Source organism: Schistocerca serialis, chromosome 2, assembly GCF_023864345.2.
Source record: "Schistocerca serialis cubense isolate TAMUIC-IGC-003099 chromosome 2, iqSchSeri2.2, whole genome shotgun sequence".
NCBI classification, from domain to species: Eukaryota; Metazoa; Arthropoda; class Insecta; order Orthoptera; family Acrididae; genus Schistocerca; species Schistocerca serialis.
Window position 1 is genome coordinate 450,454,302 of NC_064639.1, and position 21,342 is coordinate 450,475,643.

Sequence of the window (21,342 nt, forward strand, 5' to 3'; positions counted from 1 at the left end):
GTGGATGGCAATATATCAATCTGCCACTAGATCACAGGTAACTTGGAACTCATCTTGAATACATTTTTCAAGTTTTGCTGATATTCTTCAGGAATCTCTTTGGGATTTGTGCCTGAACTGTTCTAGGCAAAGATTGTTGCTCATTATATTGATTGTTGGGTGGAACTGAGGTTACGGGTGAATGAGAGAAGGTCTTTCACAAGGGCAGTTAGACTGAATTTGGGGTGTGACTGGCCATTGCGCTATTCAAAAGAGTAGTATAAGAGGCATCTGAATGAGAGATTTGGGACTAAATATGGGCTGGGATTGTGAGGTGTGAAGAGTGAGATTATGGGCTATAGTTGGGCTTCAATAGGAGATAAATAAAGATTCAGTGTTTCACTAAGAAGGCCAGGTTGGCTAGTTGCCTAAGGGATGGGGAGGTGATGGCTTGTTGGATGCAGTGTTGCGAATGTTGATGGACAGTTTCCTCAGGCAGTGTGAGGTGTTTTGTTCCAAGTTTCTGGCAGGTTTCTTCTAGATGTGTTTGCAAACATAGGACCTAAAAGGTGAAGCATTTTAACCAGGAGTAGTACACGGCAATACAGACACTTTCCTGACGGTTTAGGTTATGTCATAAGAAATCAAAATTGATTGAAAAGTAGACGTTAATAACTAACTCAGTCTCATATGAATCATGTAGAATTCAACACAGGAGATATTTTGTAAAGAATACTCTTCCTCATTATGCAACAGAGTTATTACATAGCCTGTAAATAACACCATGCACCATGTGGCTGAACAGCAGAGAGCATGAAAACAAACAAACAAAGATTTGTGTAAGGTCTGCCATAAAAAAAGTAAGAGAAAATATGAAAACAATGAGAAACAATTACAAAAATGTTAGTGAACCAGATAATGCAGGAAGGGACATAAATATGAAATAGTAAGAAATGTTAACAATAAATAGCAACAGCATATCTTAAAATATTTATCTGGTGCAATATATTATACTGACTGTAAAATATGGGGGATGTATAAAAGGTAATGCAGCATATTTTTTTGTCTTGTCCAATATCGGTTTAAAAATACAGAACTTGTGGGACATTGTGGAATATTCCTGCTTCAGCCCCTACAGTTTCATGAAGTTCCAATTGGTGGTGCCACTATATGTAGCCCTCAAAGTGGCATCTGTAATAGAGGAGCATTCCCGGCAGTAAACAAAAGCACTGTGAGGTGTCTGTCATAATCACAACAAGGTCGCGCAAACCTGTCTGATTTCAAAGTTGGCACACATATCTGTGACTCCTGCAATGTTGTTACATGCAGATGACTCCTGCACTGTTGTTACGAGCAGGCATTCTCATTCAAGGTCATCAACAGTCACAATCAAACACATCACTGCACAACTAGACTTTGTCATTGGTAGTGCAACAGTCATGTGCTACCCTCAGGAGACTGAAGAAATAACTCAGCATGTTCATCAACACAAAAATGCAAATGAACTTCTCCTTTTGCGTGACAATGTAATGCCTCACACATGTCTGTACAACCAAGAGGAACTCATAAAACTTCATTGGACTGTTCTTCCTCATCCACCCTACAGCCCAGATCTCACACCTTCCGACTTCCATCCATTTGGTCCAATTAAGGTTGCACCTACAAGAAGCAATACATGGATGATGGGGACGTTATTGATACAGCAAGATGCTGGCTCTGATGTCAGCCAGTAGAATGGTGCCATGCGGATATACTGGCACTCCCAATAAGCTGGCGTAAGGCCACAGCATTTAATGGAGATTATGTTGAAAAACAGGATTTTGCAGCCACAAGAGTGGGGAATAATAGTGTATTGTAAAGCTGAACAAAACCAACATGATTTCAGAAAAACATATGATGCATTGCTTATTGTATGCCACTTGTATAAACATACCTCACATTTACATAGTATTCTATCTTCTCCTTACAGCTAACACACACACAACAACAACAACAATAATAATCTTACTGATTTTATTATATAACTTACCATTTCACTTTAGGCTTGGGGTATGCATCAACCTTAACATTAAACTCAATATTTGTATCGCCTTCATTTGCTTGAAGGTCAGACAGATCTCTCTTGAATTCAGGAGCACAACGGACATTTAATACTCCTTCATCTTTTTTCCAGCCATGATCATTTATCACTTCACAACTGTAAGTTCCTGAATCATTTCTTGTAGTGCCTTTGATTGTTAAAGTGTGTGTTGGGCCATCAACTTCAGTTATAATGTGCTTTCCATCTGCTTTGAGCTCTTCCCCATTCTTAAGCCTGTAATATAACAAAATAAATAACAAAACATTCCATTAATCTGCACATGTTCATGGAAGTAAACTAAAAATCTAGAACAGAAATAAGCAATTAAATTGCATAAATGAGCACAGTGATTACCATTTCACATCTGGTTTAGGATCACCCTGAACCTTGACTTCAAAAGTTATTGTATCATCTTCCCTTGCTTCCACTGACTTGTTCATTGTTTTAAGGAACTGTGGGCCAGAGTGGACAACAAATTTCCAAAATTCAGAAGTCTGGCTCATTTCATTGGTTGCCACAATTGAGTAGGACCCAGAATCCTCTAATTTTGTGCTTGTAATGGAGAGGGTGTATGTCTCTGAAGTTTCCTTGATTATTTTTATACGATCTGTCTGTACAATTTGTTGGCCATCTTTGTACCTGTTAACCAGAAGTAACATTGTATTTAATTTTTGAAACAGGGCAGGCAGAAATATAAATAAATATAGTTCCTCTCTAAAGATTTTGCTACTGACAAATTTTTTTGAGGACTGAAATAGAATTGTCTTTTATTTTCCCTTACCATTTGATTTCAGGTTCTGGAACTCCTTCCACTTCAACAGTCATCTTAAATGGTTGATCTGTCATGCATGATGCATCCTGCATTTTGGTCTTAATTTTTGGTGGTGCTGGAATAAAAAATTCACACAATTTTTGTATGTGATTAGAAACCAATTCATATTAAAAATAACTAGGCCCTACTTAGGAATGTACTTGATAATTATGAATACACAGTAACAATTTCTTTTAGGCCTATTTAATGTTTATAAATAGAAACTAGTATCAACCTGACAAGCTTCTGCAAGATAAGCCACCATCAATTATTTTTGAAACATTAAATACTGATAAAAATCACCACATCGCACCGCAGTCCACTGAGTCACTGCTCACTTGATAATAAAAGAGGAAAGCAACAAACAGCACCCAGTACATTCATTGTCAGTACCTCTGATGAAAAAGTGAAAAGAAAACAAATGGGTTGCTGCCAACAGACAGTTGAGTGATTAAAAATTTCAGTTATTTCTGAATTTAATATGAGAGCAATGAAAAACTTTCATTATGTTTGTGTCTTGTGCACAATACATGAGTCAAGTGTGAACATGATGTGTGAAATAGTTTTGTTTGTATAGCTACTTCCAATTGTGCATTTTGATGAAATAGATAAACAAGAATTTTGAGCCACCACAAATGTCTATCTTGAAAAGTTTTTCTGCGGGAGAAATTTGTCCAAAGTTGGAGAAGTTTTACAGAAAGCCAACTTTTTCATTTGAAACAGTTAAGAAATGAGTGACTGATACAAATTTGATTCTACTTCTCTTGAAGATTATTCACATGAGGGGATGTTACGAAATTATATTTAAAAATTTAAATATCAAGAAACTGGACAATAAAAGATACAGGTCATAGTTTACACCAAAAACATATTAGAAGAAAGAGTAAGGTGGTATATTTTACATTAAGAATTAATTTTGTGTAAAGATGGGTGCATTAGTGGATTTATTAACAAATAAATTTATAAAGGAAACCATGATGGTGTTTAAAACACATATTTATGTCATATTCTGGCCTGGTGTATTATTCAATATTTTCAGTTGATTGTAGTTTTTGCTATATTAATAACAAAACTGGAAAACCACCATACCTGTCTGTTTGAACATACTAATCTCTGAAACTTCATGACAAAATTTCGTGGGGTTTCCACAGGTAACTTGAGTGTAGCTTGGAGCTACATAGATGCTTTATTTCATCAAAATTGGAACAAACAGAAAAATTATAATTTAAAGCTGTACCTAAATTTGTCTGCTCAGCTTAGTAGTATGTTGACCAACAGATAGTCACAACAAAAATTCTGCTATGCATTTGAGCTTTTGGACAAAAGGCTTTCTAATGTAGAAAACATGTGATCACACAAACACAAGTACTCACACACACCAGACCAATGTCTCTGGTCACAGAGGCCAGACTGCATACAGTAACTGCACCTTATAGGAGAAGCAATATGTGGATCCTAGGGCAGGGAGGGGGAGCGATAGCGGTGTAGGGGTGGAGCAAGGTCTAGTGCTGCTTGGAGGAGCATGCAGCAACATTGTGGAGAAAGGGTAGAGCTACTAGGTGCAGTTACAAACTTTGGCAAGAGGGGGAAGAGGGCAGAGAAGGACTGAAGTTGAGGAGAGAAAAAAGATTAGTGGCCACATTGTGAAACTTAACAGGTTAGAATGGAAAGCAACTTGAACACATGGTTACCACAGCTCTTAGTTCATTGAGGGCTAGCCACTATCCAGTTTCCAATACTGTAATGGCCAATTTTGTATATTTCCTTACTACATTAATTATATCATAAGCAACCATTCCAAATTAGACAAATAACAAGATAATGTCGGAAACATAAACAAAGTAGAAATCTCTACGTAGTAGGTAATGTAATATGTAAACGATGATAAAGTACTAATGTACCAAACCCATAAAGTTCAATCAATTGGTACGAACATCTAAAACTGTTACATTCAGTTTTAATTAACATATAATGAAAACATGTTATACTAAGTTGCTCATTTTTGTTTATCGCTAGTCTTATTCCTTCATCCCTCTTCCTTTCCCTTCAAACCTTCTGCCAGAAGGAGTCACTGGCTCTGAAAGCTTAGGCATTTCCATATATTTTATATGTATTTGCTCCTGCTGCCACATGATGTGCAGATTTTTCACCTATATTTTCAAATACTGATTATTTTCACTGATATAACTCAAAAGCTCTGAATGGCGTGATTTGTTGTCTATTTTCCATTTATTATCTAGCCAGGTTTTTTAGAAACTCCTAAATATGAAATACGACACTAAACACAGTTTGTGTTTCTGTCACCCTCACTCTGCCCACTCTAATAGCAACTGGAAAACAAATTATGTTATAAAACTTCCTGGCAGATTAAAACTGTGTGCCCGACCAAGACTCGAACTCGCAGGAGAGCTTCTGTAAAGTTTGGAAGGTAGGAGACAAGGTACTGGCAGAAGTAAAGCTGTGAGTACCGAGCATGAGTCGTGCTTCGGTAGCTCAGATGGTAGAGCACTTGCCCGCGAAAGGCAAAGGTCCCGAGTTCGAGTCTCGGTCGGGCACACAGTTTTAATCTGCTAGGAAGTTTCATATCAGTGCACACTCCGCTGCAGAGTGAAAATCTCATTCTGGAAATTATGTTATACATCAATATCTGCTGAGCTGCTTTCTCCCCATGGATGAGATGAGCATTACTGGTAATCTTCTTATTGATCACAAGGAAAAGATGCAACTTATATACAAGCCAATGTTTGTAGAATTGAGAAATAGATTCCATAAATCAACAAGTTCAGACCTTAATAAACTACACCAAAATGGGAGAAATTAAATCATAAAAACCTGTGTCCAAAGTATAACAGTACAAGCTTAGGCTAGAAACACACGTGGATTGTCATCACAGCAGCATCCACACTGAGACAGAATCACAGGCGAAGGTCATAGGAAATGATGATGGTGACAGTAATAGAAATTGATGATGACAATAGTCTTGTATGGAAGATGCCTGAGATCCACATCTATCATATTTAATACGGATTTTTTTATAGAATTGTGCCAGAAAAAGGAGACACACAGAATAATGTGGACCAACTCTACTTCCTGATCCTCATTGTTACTGTAAAGATACTTTGCAAATTTAAGCACCTGGAATGTGAACGACTCAAAATGTTTGCTGGCAACAAATGGAAGTGAGACATGACAGAGACCAGAGACACAGAAAACTGATTAATGCATTTCACACAAACAAAATCAAATTCAAAATAAGTTCAACATGCAAATATTAGTCACATCGCAAATGATCACTGTAGGTGGTGCAGAACTGGACCAGGTTTAATGTGACCCTGCAGCACTGAGAGGAACTATTGCGTTTGATGTGTAATGATGATCTTACTGTGAGTGAAGTTGCCCAATTTGTTGGTGTATCAATGCAGACTGTCCAATGTGTCTACAAGCAATAGTGCACCACTCACAGCCATGGAACACAGCATAAGAACAGTGGTGTCTAAATAAAAGGTGGTGAGCACCAATCAGGAGTGAGTGAACTAAAGTAGAAAGTTACTAAGGAGAAGAAAATCAGTGACTTCCAGTCAATAGCACTGAACTAAAGGAGTGAATTACTCCAGGAGTAAATTTTTCATTTACTTCTGAAGTAAATTTATTTCCTCCATTACTGGTGGAGAGAACCATTTAAGAGTATGCTACTGTGTTAGTAACATAAGTGGGAAACAAAGCCAAAATTTACTCCTAGGCAGTAGTAGGAGTAAAGTAACACAGTAAGGTGCGATTCTTGAGTTCTGTGTTTTAAGTGCTGAATTCTATGGATTACCTGGACTACAAAGAATATGTGGAGATGGAGGAAGAGGTGAACATCCCAAGAATGAGGGTTGTACTGGAGAGAAGAGACACTTTTGTAATGTTTAGTGACAGTGATTTCAAAGAGCGGTTTGGATCTCGCAAGGAATATTTTGAGTTGCTGCTTGGTATGCTGAAGCCATTACTGCAGCATAATTCTGACTGGAATTGTGCCTTGTCTCCAAGACTGCAACTTCTTTGTGGATGCAAATCTTTCATACAGGTACTTATCAAATCGTAGCAGGGGATCTCATTAATATCCATCGTACTACTGCTGGAAGAACTTTCAATAGTGTGATAAAAAGTTTAATTGCCTTAAAGCCACTGTATGTGTCCATGCCACAGAGCCAAGAAAATATATCAAAGAACAAAAGGCAATTCCATCGAAATGGTAGATTCCCAAATGTCACAGGGGCCATAGATTGTGTACATATACCCATACTTTGTCCTTCTGGAGCACAAGCAGAACTATACAGAAAATGCAAGAATTTCTTTTCTATCAATACATAAATCATCTATGATGCCAATATGAAGATTCTGAACATGGTAAGCCATTGGCCGCATTCCATGCATGATGTACATATTTGGGACAATAGTAGAGTTGCTGCAGAGTTCGAAAATGGACAACATGATGGGTCGCTTGTTGAAGATAGTGGATATTCTCTCTAAAACATCTTATCATGCCTGTATTCTGAGCCCACACAGGAGCCAAACGGTGCTACAATAGAGCCCATATTGCTACCAGATGTGTAACAGAGTGAGCATTCGGTGTTTTAAAGAAACGTATCCAAATTCTCACTAAAACAATGTGATTTAAACCAAACAAGTGTGGGAATGTTATTGTGGCTGCTGCAGTTCTACACAACATTCTTATTCAGTCACAAAAACGCACATTTCTTGAGCACATTGGCTGAAGAACTGGAACCTGAAGTTTGCTCCATTATGTTCTTCAACTTACTCATAATTTCCATTTAAGGTTATGCTCTTCTTCCATGATTTTTCTTCATCTTTCTATTAATAATATTTTTACATCATATTCCTCTCATATTAAATGAATTTTTTAAGGAATGAAGCCTGTCTGCTTTTTTCAACAACTCTCGGCTCTTCACCACAACCACAGGTTGTCTCCCTCTTTTGCTGGGTGCATCTTCTGATAAGCCCCCACCAAAGAATGCAGGGCGAGGTTCATGAATATGGGATCAAGTTCCACCTACAGCAGTTATAATAGTCAAAGTTGCTTGAAAGTATCACATTATCTTCAGATGCGTCATTGTCGTGAACTCCTGCTATCCCTTCGAAAACTTGTGAGATCGTATCAACAACCATTTGGCTTATATCATTGATCTTCATCTCACCTACTCCACTGCCAGTTTGAAATTGTTCTCAATTACATTCAGCTTTCATTTTCTTTGCTTTTGTTTTCATCTCCTTCCAAATTACTTTAAGCTGCTCTTGTGATTTTTGCATAAGAGCTTCTGTGTTGTATTCAACGTGTAATTTTTTTTCCTTTTTTTCTTTTTTTTTCTTTTTTTTCCAAGTATTCTTTTTCCTTTTTAGCATGTTGATATCATGCTTTTTAGATTTAATAGCAGTTATGTACATTTTCATTACTTCAGCAATTCGTACTTTTTCATTTTCTGGTATGTTTTTTGAACGTTTCCTAGCTACCTTCATGTTGCTGCGAGCTCGTATCTCAAATTGGCGCATATGTTAATAAGTGTCACCAACCAACAATGGATGTTGGTAGCTTTAGATGGTGAGGTTAACAACAGATTCATCCATTAATAGCACATTTCTTTTTCATAATACAGGGATCTTAACATTAATTAATATGACAGGATTTATATTTTCCAATTTTAATAATTCAATTTAATAATCCTTTTTAGCTTCTACAATTATAGTGATGAACATAAATCATGCAATAAGTGATGCAATAATGTCTGCCAGAAGTCAATATTTTCTGGGAGGGAATGTAATGCACATGCCAGCAGTCTGCAGAAATGGCTTACTTGTTTAGTAAAAAGGCATTACTACATTAGAAACAACTAAAGAATTAAATAGTAATTGAGCTCTCCAACAGTTACTAAAGGAGTATATTACTGCAGAAGTAGCTTAATAAAGTAGACCAGAGTAAAGAAGTAAGTGTTACTGCAAAAATAATTTATACTAGTTTGGTGCTTGCCACACAAAATTTTGTGATGGAAGTAACTCTTCTTCCAAATTCTTTAAAAGAGGGGAATTTGGCTCCCCTGACAGGCATTCTCATGATGTCCCAGTGACATCAACTGCACAAGGCTTGAGATCATTCAGATTAGTATGTGAATCAATGGAAACATGTCACCTGGTTGGCAGAATCAGATTCTTGTTACACTAGGTTCAATGGTTGGGTGTGGATATGCCAACATCCAAAAAACAGTTGCTCAGAATATGGCAGTGGGGGGAGTACTATGTTATGTGGATGTTCTCCTTGGTTTCCATGGGACCTGAGGTAGTAATCAAAGGCACCAGGATATCTGTAGACTATATGAACATTACTGTGGACTAATTTCACTCCTTTATTCCTGATGTATTCCCCAACAGTGATGGCATCTTCCAACAGGATAACTGCCTATGTCACAAGGCCATAATCATGCTACAGTAGTTAACAGAAAGCATGGCAGTAAACTCGCATTAATATCTTGGCCGCCAAATTCACTTTATCCTAGTCCAGTAGAACACATCTGGGATACTAGCAGGTATCAGTTCCGAGCCCACAACCCACTGGCCCTTAATTTAGGGGAACTGTGTGACCTGTGAAAAAACATCTGATGCCACATAACTCCAGAAACCTACCAAGGACTTTCAAAACTCATACCACGTACAATCACTGATGTATTGCATTCCAAAGTTGGACCAACATGTAATATAAAGTGGTAGATTTGTTAGAAATGTATCCAAGGCTTAAGTATGACCTTCAACAAATTTTTATAGTATACACCTGTATCTCATGTGCAATAATCTAAAATGGAAATTATCACAAAAAGTGCATATCGAAAGTATAAATGAAGAATTTTATTCTTATGAAGCATCTGATACTTCTGAGAACTAAACTGCACATGTCTTTTTCTGTTAGTCTTCCAATCAGCTCTACTCCAGTTGTTCCTCTTTCAGCAACTGGCAAATAAGTGCATCATTTTTGTCTCTCATATTATTATATTTGTTATAATGATAACAATAATGAATATTATTATAATAATAATTGACAACAGAAGATACAAAGTATAATATCCTATGGCATTATCTTGTGGGGTAACTGCAGTCATATACATGACATCCTATTATTGCAGAAGAAAGCCATTAGGATAATTACAAATTCTTCACATAAGGCTCACTGCAAACCCTTACATATACACCACTTACCACAGATTATCAAAATCAATAAATAGCTATGAAGTCACAGGGCACAAACTATTTAATAAGCCGCCACATGCTATACAGGATCTTCCTGAACATACATTCAAAGAAAGACTGCATGAATGGTTTATTGCCCACCCATTCTATGATATCAATGAATTCTTCAACTGTAAAATGCAGTAATCCAACAGATGACCCACTGCACATTTATTGTAATATAAGCTAAAATATTTCAGTAGTCAATACCTTATCACAATGTATTATAAATTGTATCTTCATTTGACGTTGTCAATTGCTGTAATGGCCTAAAGACAATAAAATCTTTATTATTATTATCACGAATTATATGAAAACCATATGATTTGAAAATATGTGTAGTATAAACTAACCTTTGACCATCAGATCTACTTCAGCAGAATCTTCTCCCAGATCATTCTTTGCTACTATCTTGTATTTTCCAGCATCATCTGGTGTAACACCTTTAATAATAAGGGAGATACTTTCATCATCTTCATAAAGAAAACGAACCCTGCCCCCTGCTGTTACTTCCTTGTTGTCCTTGTACCTGGATATGGCAAAGTGATCAAAATGCAAGTTTCTTACAGTATGACATTTGCCACAGAAACAATAAATATTGTTTCATAAATTCATTTCATATATTAAGAATTTTAAATAAAACTAACGACATCAAAAATGTGTGTTGTACAAGTCACTGATAAACATACACCAGAACAGCACAGGAAATTAATGGTTGGTATTGGATAATTCTTTAATTTTGGATTTAATCAGATAACTGCACTAGATAGACCTCTCACTGAATTATACACGGACAAAATAAATCTATTATTATTATAGTTAAGCTTGTAGAATCAAAAGTAGTGGCTAGGCATTTAATAAAATTGATGTAAAATTTGACATCAGATGAAAATTATTACTAGGAGGTGAAATGACTTCACAACAATTGTCATCTAGGACATGAGCTCCAAAGTGTGTGTGTGTGTGAGCGACAAAAAAAACGTTCTTCTGGAAATGCCCAGGTCTAGCCTTCATGTAACTAAGTTCTAACCATTTCTTCAACAGTTAGTAGCCTCAGTAATGTGTAATAATGTATACTGAATGGAAGAAGCACCTTCAAATTCTGAAAATGTATGATTTTGTTGTACAAAAGTGGTATTGATTTGGCATTCAAAAATAGCAACATTACTTGAACAAGCCCCTTCTCCGCCCTTATGAACAGGCTGATATTCACAAAAACTAACTGTGCTGCAAACAGTACACTATCTTATCATACTGCAAAAGATGTGGCAGTACTCTACAAGTATGTTTTATCTGGTATTTATTTTAATACAGTATTCTGTGTTTTAAAATGTGGATTTCTTTGTAACAAAATAATTTATGCTAAGTATAATTCACTGTATTTAACTGAGAAGATAACGTAAGTGTCTCAAGTCATGGTTACTGGTATTTTCATGGCTTTCATTATGAAGCACCACATAGAGCCACAAAATACTAACAGAAATATGTCACGATAAATGGGAAATCTGCATTCAAGTCCCAGTCCAGCACAAATTTTTGTGTGCCACTAATATATTGTATATCTATAAGCCCCGCCTAGTAAAGCTGACATCAAATGAATTCAGAAGCTGTGATTAAGTTTCATATTCATGAAATACACTGACAGAAAAGAAAATTGCAACACCAAGAAGGAGTTTTGTGTCATAAATGAAAGTTGATAGGCGTGTTGCTACAGCTGAAAGATTATATCCATCGAAAATGCGTGCCAGTCACATAAGAGAGGCTCTAGTAGTGTCACTATGAGGATGCGAAGCAGGTTTGCTCTAAATATGTGCGACAACGGTCTTGAACTTTAGTTACCTTTGAGATCGGACATGGTGAGTTGATGTTAGTCTATAATGCCTTTAAGGTGACAAAGACATCATTATCAATATGTCACTGAGTTTGAACGAGGTCATATATTAGGGCAGTGAGAAGCTGGATGATCCTTCTGCGATGTCACAGAAAGACTTGGCAAGAATGTAGCCACTATACACAATTGCTAATAGTGGTGGTCACGGGAATGTGTGGTCACACAAAGACTGGGTTATAGATGACCATGTGGTACTACTCAAAGGGACAATTATAATGTTTAGCATATGGCTCTTGTACATCATACTGCATCTGCAGCAGCAATCTGAGCAGTAGTTACCAGCACAGTGACACAACAACTTGTTAAAAATTAGTTACTTCAAGGACAACTTTGAGCCAGATATCCTGTAGCGTGCATTCCACTGACCCAAAACCACCACCATCTGGTGTTAAATGAGAGCTCATTGGAAAGCAGGCTAGAAGTCTGTTGTGTATTCTGATGAAGACTGGTTCTGGTTCAGTGCCACCAATGGCCGTGTGTTGGTTAGAAGGAGGACAGTTGTGAGCCTGCAACCGACATGTCTGCATGCTACATACAATGGACCTATGCCTGCAGTTATGGTCTGGGCTGCAATTTTGTATGACAGCAGGAGCACTCTCTTGGTTATCCCATGCACCCAGACTGCAAACTGGTACATTAATCTCATGTGCCAACATTTCTGAACAGTATTCCAGGGGGTGTTTTGCAACAGGATAACGCTTGCCCACATTCCGCTGTTGGAATCCAATACGCTGTACAGGGTGTCGACATTTTGCCTTGGTCTGCTCAATCATCAGATCTGTCTTCAACCGAGCACATAAGAGATATCATTGAAAGACAAATCCAATAACATCCACAAACAGTATTAACTGCTCATGTTTATTTATTTTCTTTATTTATTTATTGTTCTGTGGGACCAAATTAAGAAGAAGTCTACATGGTCATGGAACGAGTCAATATATGAAATTATAACATGATAGTAGAAACAGATAAAATGAAATATAAAAAACATATTCAGGCGACAAGTCGTAAGTTTAAATAAAGAAAATCAACAATGTCACACTGGAATTTGCTTAATTTTTTAGCTCTTCCAGGAGCTCCTCAACAGAATAGAAGGAGTGAGCCATGAGGAAACTCTTCAGTTTGGACTTAAAAGCATTTGGGCTACTGCTAAGATTTTGAGTTCTTGTGGTAGCTTATTGAAAATGGATGCAGCAGAATACTGCACTCCTTTCTGCACAAGAGTCAAGGAAGTGCATTCCACATGCAGATTTGATTTCTGCCTAGTATTAACTGAGTGAAAGCTGCTAACTCTTGGGAATATTGTATTGACCGACCAACACCAACAGGCACAGAATTCCATTCCAGCACTTGTACAAGATTACGCATGCTTCTTTGCAAGCTTGCTTTCAACATTCTGATTTTATTTTTTATGTTGTGATTTTCTTTCCGCCAGTTTGATTTTTATTGAACCTAAAAATCGTGCTTATACTTAGAAAATCAACAGTTACAACACTGAAATTAAATAAATCAGCTAAAAACACATGGTATATAAGAAGCCATTTACTAGTATTAAGAGAAGGAAAGTTGCTACTCACCATATAACAAAGATGCTGAGACTCAGATACACACAACAAAAACACTTTCACAATTGTCACACACACACACACACACACACACACACACACACACACACACTAGCACACGCAAGTCACATACACAACTGCAATCTCAGGCAACTGAAACCACACTGCAGGCAGCAGCACCAGTGCATGATGGGAGTGGCGACTGGGTTGGGGTAAAGAGGAGGCTGGAGGGGGGATAGTATGGTGGGGATGCCGGACAGTGAAGTGCTGCATGTTAGACTGAGCCTCCTTCTTACTGCCCGCCAGTTGCCACTCCAATCATTCCACTGGTGCTGCTGCTTGGAGTGTGGTTTCAGTTGCCTGAGACTGCAGTTGTGTGAGTGAGTTGCGTTTGCATGAGTGAGTGTGCATGCATGTGTATGTCTGCTATTGTTGACAAAGGCCTTAACAGCTGAAAGATATAATTGTGAGAGTCTTTTTGTTGTGCCTATCTGTGACTCATAATCTCTGCTATATGCTGAGTAGCAACTTTCCTTCTCATAATATTGTTACATTCCATCCTGGATTTTCCATTATTTGATTTAAAACCATTTACTATGTTATTTTAAACCAAAATAACAATAAAATAATGAGAAAACAACTAACATGGATATTTTAGACAATTATTTATACAACAGTTACATCTGTACAATGAACTACAACTTGGCGTATAGAAGGAAACAATTAACTTGGCTATTTTACACTGGTATTCATAAATTTTTGCTATTGTATAGAAGCAGTTCCTCTAAAATAAAGTTTTCATTTCTGCTTTCAATCTTTTAATGACTCAAAGCCTTAAGGTATCCTTAATGACAGTGCAAATACTGGATGGTTTTAGAATAGTGTCAAGAGACTAAAAGAAAGAGAAAGGGAATAAACTGATATAAGATTAGGAAAATTGAGAAAAAAAATTTTTAAAAATGGGCACATGGGGTATGCTTTCAACTATGGCTTTAGCCTAAAAGTACATCTGTTTTGTTCTCAGCTGCATGCTCACCATTTTACATCTGGTTTAGGGAAGCCATTTATTTTGAGTTCCAACATAGCTGATCCACCAACACTCACTTCTGTTGCTTTAGTTTCAGTTACAATTTTAGGGGCTTCTGGTTCCTTCAGGAGCTGGTTTACAGAACCTAAAAACAATGAAAGCTTGCAAATATAATTTTCTTCATACATTTCAAATACATGAAAATGATAGCATATACGAACATTACAAATAAAAATGAAAGTATCAGACATGAACACAGCTGTCATGGCAAATACTTATGACTATGCTCAGACCAAATGGAGAAGTTACGACTGAATGTTGAATCTGAATTGTTAGAGAGAGAAACATATGAGGAGACAAATAAAAGGTGGGCTAAGGTGTTTAATATGCTATGCCAAGAAAGATATATCAAATGAGAGTCAGAAATGGAATGAAAGCAATGACAGTAATTATTAGCAAAAACAGATGTAATTATGAAGAGTGATGATTGTAATCAAACAGAGACTGTTTCTCCAGAAAAATGGGAAATGTTACTTCTTGGATATTATAATTTATACAGCATATGACATATACACTGTATAACAATGAGATAAAATCAATCTATAAAAATAATATTTGCATCAGTGGACGCTACAACCAATAAATGAAAATGCAAGTCTAGAATCCGCAAAAGGGAAGTGCAAGGATTTGTTATGATACTGATTTACACTGTAGTAGCATTTGCTTGGTTTATGATGTTCTGACTCATATCCATAACCACGTGAAGGCCCATTATTCATTTTTCAAATGAACATCCATCACTACTTTTCATCTGTTTATAACAACTCATTTTGCATGGCTGTAATTGCAGTAGTTGTTGTTTGGGTTTAGGCTGCTCAAAGTAGTTCTGCACAGTGTGCAATTATCAGTATTGACAGTGCCTCGTATCAGGCAAAATTTACTTGTTGCTATTAAGCTGTACACGAAGTTACAAAATGCAATGGTCATTTAATCACATCAGTACACAATGTTCAATTCTGCTGTAGAAAAAAAAAAAAAAAGACTAACAGCACTTCATTTCTGTATTGTGTCCCAAGTTGTACTGTATAGCTTGAAGGTAATATTTCTCATAAATATCTGTGCAGTTGTGCTCTGTAGTCATATTTTGAATAAAAGTAACATTAAGTGAATAAATATGAGTTTCACACACAACTTGTATGTCACTCAGATTTTTTTAAAAAAAGTAATCAGATTTACTAGTAGTGGCAGATGTCAGTCTCTAAGTTTGTAGTATGACTCTGATTTTTCACACCTTTGGTTGAAAGTTTTCCTGTGTTAACCAGTGACTTAAGATTTGCAGTAACAGTCAAGTCATTAACTGAGATAAATATGTGTGATATTACTGGAGATACCATGCAGTGCTGGAACATCAAACTGAATATGATGTTCTCAACAGGCTGTAACATCTTCATGTGCTGCACCCTTGTGTAATAAGAAAAAAAAGTTTGTTGTTTTGCCTAATTCACATCTTTTGATGTGTCAGATTTTATTTCAGAGCATTGAACAGAAATGTCTGCTTCACAGAGCTTTAAAAAAATTTTGGAGTATGTTATGGATTTAAATGTGGCTGCTGCTATGTAACAGACAGCAGCACTGATACAATGCCTGCTTTTTATGCCTTTTGCACCTTTTTGTTTGTTCTGTTCCTTGATGTGATATTACGACTTAATAAATATCAGAATTAAATTGAATTAACTTTGATTTCTCTAGAATTTGCAGAAGCCATTTCTATAACTTTATTAGTCATTCTGTAATTATCTCTGAGGAGTTTTAACAGAGGACATAATTCATTAGACCCTTTCATAACATTTGCAAGTAGGATGTTTTGTGGTAACGGTGAATTTTGCACTCTCTCTCTCTCTCTCTCTCTCTCTCTCTCTCTCTCTCTCCCTCTCTCTCTCTCTCAAAACAGAACACTATATTCTGCAAGCATCCATGAGAGTCATTTATATGATACAATTGTACATCTTACACAATTTCCCCAGGTTACACAAAGACAGTGGCAATGCACATCCACTAGGATACCACCAAGGGAAATATTAGCATTATCTTCAGTTATTACTACAGATCTGAGTTAGTCATCACATTCAGACAAGCCATACAGAGGTTACAACCTTATCTCTTTGTGACTTGACCATAGCAATTATTAATTGCAGTAAGGTTGCCTTTGCCACATTTTCCTTCAGAAGTCTGCACCTTGCATTTGTGCTCACTTCAGTTGGTTGGCACATGTGCTGGGAAATTCCAACAGATGAAAAGCAACTATGTCTGACTTTGTCATGCTTGTTTGGGCATTGAGTGTTCAAATGATCAGTCTGAGTAATTACTCAATTGCTGATCAGGTACTCACTGCAGACTCATATCACAAGAACATGAGACCAAAGGATGTGTAAAAATGAAACTAGGTTCCAAAGAATATGTACTTAGTGTGGTAGACTGTGATCATAGCAGTAATTGGAAAGATCTTCATTAGTGAATATTCAGGACATAAAACATGTTGATTATGTGTACTGCAGCATGTGCTTTGCTCTCCTCTTCATTCAGTTTCACAACAATGCATGTGATGGCACATGTTAGCAGAATACACCAAAATATAAGTCCTAAAGCATTACCAGCTTCCATAGTTAATACTATCAGTAAAAGGTATGCAGAAATGGAGGCCAAATATCTGCATGCATATAAACCAGTGTCAGATGGAAGGTTTTAAGGGGTCAGTGGAAGAAATTGCTAACCCTCAATTTTGTAAAATAAGTCTGGCCACATTATCTCTTGTGATTTCAGTACATGATGATAACGTTTCTACAGCTGGAAAGAGCTGATAACTATATGTATTGTTTTGTCTTGTCATATTTTAGTTCTCATCTTTGGATGAAAACAGTGTCATCCAACATATTACACATAGCAGTTATGTTGAAATCTTGTAATCAAATAAAAAGATGGTTGTTTAACAATGATATTAATTATGGCTGTGATTCATTTAGGATGACAGTGATGCAAATACTAATTACATGTGTGGAAATACATCAGTTGTTGAAAGTTTGGCTTAGCAGTATATTTTCCATCAGTCACTTCAAATGGTTTGGCATAGCATTTATTAAAATTTTGGGGAATTCATTAATGATTTGAATGTATACATTTAATGCAAAATATATCAGTGAATTCTTACAAAGTTGTAACTTTTTCATTTCGCTTTTTAGTAACAGAAAACCTGTTACAAACATATTTGAGGGTTAGCATTATTTCAGTCCTAACATTAAAGATATTCTTGTCCAGCTTCAGTTCTCTACAATAAATTGTGCATTTTTATTTATAGAAAGAATCAAAATTTACATCCAGTAACAGAGAAGAAGGAAGGAGCAGGTCACCACATCCTACATCGAATAGGCTACAACACATCAGAAAAGAAGTACTACTAAGAAAGTAAGAAAGAAGCAAAAAACAAATGAAGGCAGGCTTTATACAACCTATAAATGAGAAGCAGTTCCTGGACACACCATTAGGCAACTGTGTAGCTGTCTTCTGAAGTGTGCAGAAAAACTGCCAAATGCAAATAACGATATTTCTAACTGCTACTGGAATCTGGCTGACTTTGACAAACAAAATTTATATTTATTGGTTTTATAAAATCATATCCTGTAGAAAGGAGTGATCAAACCCCTCCACAATCTTACTGTGGTGTCACCGCTAGACACCACACTTGATAGGTGGTAGCTTTTAAATCGGGCGCGGTCCGCTAGTATACGTCGGACCCGCGTGTTGCCACTGTCAGTAATTGCAGACCGAGCGCCGCCACATAGCAGGTCTAGAGAGACTTACTAGCACTCGCCCCAGTTGTACAGCTGATGTTGCTAGCCATGGTTCACTGAGAATTACGCTCTCCTTTGCAGAGACGATAGTTAGCATAGCCTTCACCTAAGTCAATTGCTATGAACTAGCAAGGCGCCATTTATCCTTTGCTATGTATCTAATGAAGCATGTACAGTAACAAGACCAATGTTCACCAATTGTGGATTAAAGTTAAGTATTCCAGCAGCTATGTACTTTTCTTTATAGCATTCATTACGTATCCTGTTTCAGACCTCACGCCAGCCTGCGTGAGTTTAAGCGCGTGCCTTTCGGTTACCCGTCACTGTGGACTGGCTGTCTTGTCAGTCCACAACACTACCACAAGCAAAAGCCCTATAATTTTAACATTTAAATACAGATGGACAATGCAGAATGTGTACAGAAAATCTTTTTTGGTGGTCCATATTAAAACAAGTGGAAAACATGAAAAACATGTAAATTGTATTCCTGAAGACAGAATCCAGGATTTCCACAATTATATCTGAAACATATCTCCATACCAGACAAATTATAGCCTAAAGCAAAACTCGTATAAAGTGTATATTAACAGTGATATGAATACAGTGGCATTATATCATGATTAGCTTGTTAAGTACTGTGAAGAAAGGAACATTCAGTCTGACTGTGAAGACAATACAGGCAGTTTCTTTGTCATTCATTTAATACTTGATTTCAGTCACCAAAGTCAGATACTTGCAAGACTTGTGATGAGCTGCACGTTATACTCTGATTAGTACCATACTGAATGAGAAATAACAGAGGTCCTTAAAGAAAAACAGCTGCATCTGAGAACTGCAAAGAGCTGCAGCTTTGAGAAAGAAACCCAAAGAATTCAGTTGCAAAGCAAAAGAAAGCCCAGAAATCTGACTTGCAACAAAGGCTACCCACACCAAAACATTCCTCTGGTCCTGCTTTTATTTGCGCAAGATTTGGATATAAAATTTGAGCATTCATGACTACACTACAGATGTTAGTTTTATGTTCATGAAGGACAAGAGTGTTGCTACTGAAGGCAGTGATGAGGTAAGTAGTTGTTTATTGAAGTATGTCTGCTATATGAAGATAAAAAGTAGGAAGTTGGTCATAATTTCAGAAAACGTTGGTGGCCAAAATAAAAATTGCAACATGGATACATTACCTATTCGCCGTATGTATCTCTGAAGAAATGTAACGTTATTTTATGATACCTGGCTACAATTTTTTTGCATCTGAATTGTGAATGTTTTAAGGTTATTACAATAACAGTTTCACTTTCTAAGTTTGGCAAGTACTTTTTGATGAAGACAACAATAAACCATATAAGTATTAACAATGTTACAAATATAAAAAGTTATGGGGCTGTCCAACAATTTCTAATGGATATACAATATTACTTAGCTAAACATATGGTGGAACAATTTGTAGAAAAAGTGACAAATAAGTCTACTACAGTTTAAGATTTATGGATTTAACCAAATGTACAAAACACAATAGCTTAAAACTATGCTCTTGTGTGTCAGCACTTTCTTCCATTGACCTCTTTGTTTCACACTTCATGTAAGAAGTCAGTTTATAATTTGCGGAGCTTGACACTGTGAACATTTTGTCACATATTACAGTAGTGTCAAGCAATATCAAAAGACAGAACAATGTCCAGCATCATCCAGGCTATATGAATGAATATTTTAAAAACAAAGTTACACGATTTTCTAATTGAACAATGCTACTACTCTGTGGAAGATTTCATGAAGAACAAAGTGATACTTTGAGTTGGATCCCTAAAATTGAATAAAAATTTATGTTAGTTATAGTAGATGTAAATACTGTAAGTTTGACAAATTCCAAGTAAGTAAATGCTCCATAAAGTATTATTGTAAGTGTGACAAAATTTTAAATAAGCAAATTGTAACCCTAATATGTCTCCAGTACATCATACATATGTTCTGAAATTGTGTACGTTATGAGATGAATAAAAGACACATCACACACACATAGCAGATATGTTGACCTACCTGTCTCACAAAACATTTTATCTCTCTATAACTACACAGATTGTTGACAAAAATTGAACACTATTGGAGAAATTCATAACAAAAATTTGGGTTCATTATTAAAACTCATACTATTGAAACATTCTGCAATTTAGAAATAAATCCTCAGCATTTTAATTAGATTTTATTTGTTCCTGACTCAGGTACTAGTATATACAAGGCACTGTTGCCATTTTGCCATCACACATTACACATGTTCTGAATACTGTCTCTGAAACCATTTTTGGTGGTAGTTACACAAAAAATGAGCCTGCAATGATTTTTTCCATGATTTTTGCTGTTAATGATGTGGTCCACTTCATGAAGAAGATAGGCAACTTGAATTTGTTTGTGCCAAGCTTGAACCAAGAAATGGAAAGTAGATGGAATAGCCTATTTATGGTGATGCAATCTATGATTCAGTAGTATGACCAAGTTGTGGAAATATTTGCAAAGAAGAGGTTCACTGAAAACTTCATGGTTAAATAGTGACTCTGGACAAGAACTCACGGCATATTTTGAGCCATTCAGAAATGCAACAAACCTCTGAAGGCTAAAAATATCCAGTTACACAATTTGTTTTGTCGTGGAAGCATAAACTGAAAAGTCACTGTGCCACAAGGGCCTGATGATATAGGGGTATGTTCCTTTGAATTTATTTAGGTGTAGATTTTTATTTAATACCCACTGTGCACCCTACAAAGGTAAATTTTGATTTGTTTCAAAATGTCAGTTTCAATGTCACTGGCATTTGGCAGTGCTGTCATCTCTTAGCTCTTGATAACATGAGTATTGAAAAAAGACTTGTCTCTTAGCACTGACT

The 21,342-nt window shown here is 36.4% G+C and overlaps 1 protein-coding gene across 3 annotated transcripts in view; it reads right to left on the reverse strand.

Moving 5' to 3' along the window:
• LOC126457328 (obscurin) overlaps nucleotides 1-21,342 on the reverse strand; it is a 684,258-nt gene that overhangs the window by 364,649 nt on the left and 298,267 nt on the right. For all 3 annotated transcript variants that reach the window (XM_050093526.1, XM_050093528.1, XM_050093527.1), the window contains 5 exons: nucleotides 14,635-14,770; nucleotides 10,496-10,671; nucleotides 2,841-2,946; nucleotides 2,414-2,698; nucleotides 2,009-2,293 (listed from right to left, as the gene is read on the reverse strand). In XM_050093526.1, the coding sequence (XP_049949483.1) occupies nucleotides 2,009-2,293; nucleotides 2,414-2,698; nucleotides 2,841-2,946; nucleotides 10,496-10,671; nucleotides 14,635-14,770 (988 nt within the window). The remainder of the gene's footprint in view (nucleotides 1-2,008; nucleotides 2,294-2,413; nucleotides 2,699-2,840; nucleotides 2,947-10,495; nucleotides 10,672-14,634; nucleotides 14,771-21,342) is intronic.